The sequence below is a fragment of the Babylonia areolata genome, chromosome 19 (assembly GCF_041734735.1).
Source record: "Babylonia areolata isolate BAREFJ2019XMU chromosome 19, ASM4173473v1, whole genome shotgun sequence".
In the NCBI taxonomy this organism is placed as follows: domain Eukaryota; kingdom Metazoa; phylum Mollusca; class Gastropoda; order Neogastropoda; family Buccinidae; genus Babylonia; species Babylonia areolata.
In genome coordinates, this window is record NC_134894.1 from 4,491,863 (window position 1) to 4,496,862 (window position 5,000).

General features: G+C 40.3%; 1 protein-coding gene across 1 annotated transcript in view; it reads right to left on the reverse strand.

Moving 5' to 3' along the window:
- The window catches only part of LOC143293395 (triacylglycerol hydrolase DDHD2-like), a 34,316-nt gene that overhangs the window by 28,536 nt on the left and 780 nt on the right, over window positions 1–5,000 (reverse strand). The window contains exons 2-5 of the mRNA XM_076604214.1: window positions 3,473–3,898; window positions 2,090–2,494; window positions 828–1,021; window positions 308–451 (exon numbers count right to left, since the gene is read on the reverse strand). Coding sequence (XP_076460329.1) covers window positions 308–451; window positions 828–1,021; window positions 2,090–2,494; window positions 3,473–3,898 — 1,169 coding nt within the window. The remainder of the gene's footprint in view (window positions 1–307; window positions 452–827; window positions 1,022–2,089; window positions 2,495–3,472; window positions 3,899–5,000) is intronic.

Consider the following 5,000-nt stretch of genomic DNA (forward strand, 5'->3'; position numbering starts at 1 on the left):
ACATAAATGAACCCATAGCAACAAAGGAGCTGTCCTTGGGAAAAATTATGTTAAAAAAAATCCACTCTTACAGTGAAACAAATACACTAGCAAGCAGACAAAAAAAAAAAAACCCAAAAGTTACAAAAAAACAAAGGGTGTCACTACACTGTGCCAACACGCTCTCCCCTGAAAGAGCAGCCCAAACTTCATAGAGAAAATCCACTGTGACTTAAAAAAAAAAATATATATATATATATATATATATATACAACAGATTTGATAACTGACAATGGGGAAAAAACAACATGAAAATAAGGATGCTGACCTGCACGTTGCCCCATTCATCCGGCTGCGATGCTGGCAGGAAATGGACTATGACGCTAGGGTTGTGCATCACCACTGAGTCTCTGTCGGGCAGCTCAATTCGCTTGTGCCAGTCGTTGTTCATGATGGCCTTTTTGTACTCATCCTGACAAGAGCAACAACATTAACACTGACCGATTGTGCTGTTGTGATGAATCCTTTCATTGTGCATTGCCGTCCAGTTCAAACGCACACACACGCACACATACACACACAAACACACACACATGCAAGTGTGACCGCAAGCATGTGAAAAAAACACACACACATCTATACATAATACAGCTATATTTAAACACACCTCCAAAATGTTTGCCATCATTTCATCAAAAGGGACAAAGAGGCACACACACACACACACACACACATAATACAGATATATATATATAAACACACCTCCAAAATGTTTGCTGCCATTTCATCAAAAGGGACAAGGAGGCCCACACACACACATATAATACATATAATAGTTATAAACACACCTCCAAAATGTTTGCCGTCATTTCATCAAAGGGGACGTATCGGCTGTCTCTCTCCCTTTTGTAGAACCAGGAGCAGCGCTGAATGGTGAAAGGCTCTTCATCCCAATAGACAGCACGGCGAAGGCGAGGTTTAATCTCTACGTCATAGCGCCCCCCGTCCGTGCTGACCACCTCTGATGCCCCGCCATTCACCTCTGTAGTTCAAAGCCACATTCACAATTATTTTTCCATGAATAGATGCATCAGATACAGAATGAATGAACAAGTTTGGACTTTAAAGGGCATGTAAAATGTTCCACACTTACCTCTCTGCAGTTCACAGCCAAATTCAGTCATTTTTCTATGAATAAAAGCAGCAGGACACATTTCCATTTATCTCTGTAGGTCACAGCCAAATTCTTATTCTTTTTTCTTTGAATAAATGGGAGAGTTGCAAGACTGACTGACTGACTGAATTCATGAATGAATGAATGAACTTGATCACTATAGGGAGCATAAAAATTTCAAAACTGAGGTAAATGTGTTCACAGTGCCACCCATACACATGACACAGTGACACACACAACAAAAAACACATACCTGCAGAGTAAACACACACACACACACACACACACACACACACACATATACACACACACCTCAAAATAAAAATGCTTAAATAAAAAAAGTGTAACTACCACAACATTTTTTTTTAAATATCAAAAGATGTATGAAGCATAAATGATAATTATTGCTAGTCACATCAAATTATGAAATATCTTTATTTAGAGTTTGTCACATTACATTATCAATGTCTACAGTAATGCATTCAAAACAAATGAAAGTCCAGGACAAAAAAAAACAACAAAAAAACTCTCTTAGATATCAAGAAACCTATTTTCTGGACAAATTGATTAAAGCTGAATCAGTATTAACTCAGAAACTTATGTATCCATGCACAAATAAATTTCATAACTTTCTGGATAAGACATATGTACTGTATAAACTCACATCTATTCAAACTAATAAGCTTGATTTTAAATGTTGCTTTTTGACTAAAGTTTCATTCAAACCATACACACCCCCTCTCTCTCTCACACACACACACATACACATGCATGTATGCCTGCACCCACAGACATACTCACATGCTATGATCACAGTTGTGGATAAACATTTAACACATGTACGAATACCCACAACTCCACACACACAGACACACACACACACACATACAATAACACACACACACACACACACACACAAACACATGTCAAACCCACCTTTCAGATACTGTTCTTCTAGCCTCCCTGAGTCCAGCCTGGAAAACGTGTACCAGATCTCGTGCCCTTCCACCACCTTCCGGTAGCACCAGTGGTGCTGCACCACTTGATAATCCACTGACACTCCCCTTGGCTGGGCACTGGAAAGTGAGGGCTGCGAGCTGCTTCCAGGGAAATACGACATTCCCTGAAACGGAGGCCCACTGCTGCCAGGTGCGTGTGTCATGAATGGGGCAGGTGAGAAGCCAGAAGGAGGAGGAGGGGGTGGAAGACCCATGCTGGATGGAGCTGCCATGTTCGGGTGGGAGACACTGGAAAATGCTGTGTTCAGGCCGTAAGCATCTGGTGGTGGCTGCGCGTACCTCATTGGACCCTTCTGTCGATAAATGTTGGGAGGGGCCTTTTCTGCAAAGAAAAAGTTAATGGCAATATTTAAGGCATATTTTTTCTGTCCTTTGAAATAAACAGGCATTCTTATGTGCATGTGTGTGCACAGTTACAGACCATTATAGGGAAGAAGGAGGAGGAGAATTAGTAATCTTGTTGTGAGTAGGGTTAAGGGAGAGTGTATGGCCTGGCCCACCTGAAGTGGAAATGGTGAGGGGTTGCAGCCCCTGAAGCTGAATCTCTTTTCTGACAAAAAAACAACAACAAACAACAAAAACAGAAACATCCCTATACAAACCGAGACAGGCAAATCAATGTGAACATTGCATAACATAACTGCCAGTCATGAGGTTCTTTTTTTTTTAATCATCATACACAGTGAAAAGAAACAAACAGAAACAATTAAAGGCTTTAAAAGCTTTAAATTCATGTGCATGTGTATACACATGTGGTGTGTGTGCGCGCGCGCGTGTGTGCGTGTGCGTGTGTGTGTGCATGCACACGTGCATAAGTGTGTGTGTGTGTGTGTGTGTGTGTGTGTGTGCGTGTGCATGTGTCACGGTGTGTCCCTCTGTGTGTGTGTGTCACTGTATGTAAGAATGTGCAATTAGCTTGTGTGTGAGTGCATGTACACATGCACAGGGAAGAAGCATGCGTCAATGAGCTTGCACTCACTACTCGAACGTAATGAGTAAGATTTTCCTATTTTTTTCTAATGCTGGTCAATGATTACAACCGCAAACTCAGCTTTGCACCCACTCCTGTTGCATTCTTGCTGACTTTCCCTGACACTGGAAACAGTGGATCATCTCAAAACAGACCATGGCTGCCTACGTGGCGCAGTAAAAATAGTCACACAAGTAAACAAAAGCCCAACTGGACATGTAAATCAATGAACATGGAAGTTGCATACATGCAAGCCACAAAACAGAAGGAGATGAAGATAAAGAAGAAAAAGGAGGAGGAGGAGGAGAAAAAGCACAATGCAAAACTCACCTGCTGAAGGCGGCACCCAAGCCGCTGGCTGGCTGCCATCTACAGCTGATAATGACGATGTAGAGGTTGAAGGAATATGACCTTGCCCTTGATCTTGCGTGGTCTGACCTGACATGGACAGATGGCTAGTCGACGGGTAAGGTGATGATGATGTGCCAGAAGGCAGGGAGGACGGAGCGGTGGTGGTTTGTGTCAGCGTGAAAGAGGCAGGCAGGGGCTGCGGTGGGGGGAGGTAGGCAACATGGGCGAAGGGGTCACTGGCCCCTGTTGACCCGCTCTGGAAGTAGTTTCCCATGCTGCCCACGGTGGTTGGACCTCCTCCTCCTCCTGCATGGCCCTGGGTGGGTGGACTGTCTACAGTGGAGGCTGTCTTACCTCCTGCAGGGGGATCCTGGCCCACAAAATTGTCAGCCTCGCCATCTTCATCTGCACAGAAGATAAATTAGAGTTGAATTTCACAACCTATTTGCTTGTGCCCTTAAAGGTCAAGCTGTTCAGGGCTTGAGGTTTCAGCTGTGTCAAACAGAATGGTGTGCTGATATTTTTTTAGAGTTTGTGCTAAAACTGAATTTATAAAATTCCCCAAAACTGGAATTTAATGAAACATGAATGATGACAATATGAATTAACAACAACAACAACAGCAAAGAAGATAATCATTAAGCAATATTCTGAATGTAAGAAATCAAAATGATAAACATAAGAACGAAAAAAAAAGACTAATCAATGTTCAAAAAATAAGAAAAACTAAAATGTTATATATTCTGAATTTTAAAAAAAAGGCATCAAAGTTAAATAAACAAAGGAATAAACAAACAAAGAAAAAAGTAAAAGTATGTAAATTAAATGTATCTTATTACTAGTCTTGTCACCTTTCCTCTCTGACACTGACATAAAAACCAAATGAACTAGTGCTCAAACATTTCAATTCATTTTATCATACATTCTCCCCCCCCCCCCCCCCAACCCCCCTCCCCAAATCACCTCTCTGCAAAACATATAAAAGAACTGTTTGTTATACACTGTATTGCCATTAATATTTTAGTTACTGGTATAATCTAAATCTTATTTTTCAGTTTATATATTGCAGGTTCCGATTTAGTAACAAATTTTACAATGAGAAAAAATCCAACAAAAAACAAAACCAAACAACAACAACAACAACAAAAACAAAACAACAAAAAACAAACAAAAAAAAACCCACAAAAAAAACAAAAACAAAACAAACAGAAAACCAACAAAAACAAATTGCTTCCTAAGAAAATACACAGACATAACATAAACACGTCAAGATTTGATGTAGAGGATTCAAGTCTTTAACAACAGCTGCATGTTTAGCTTTTTCTAGGTAAAATTAAGCACTGCACTTACATATCCTGTTGAAAAATATATGAAAAACAATTTTTAAATAACAATTAATATATCAAATAAGTTTATTGTATAACAAACCTACAAAAAAGCAACTGTTGTTAGAATGTTTATGTTGCATGGTCTGCCAACAGTTCTGCTGAAATTCCTGTGATACATC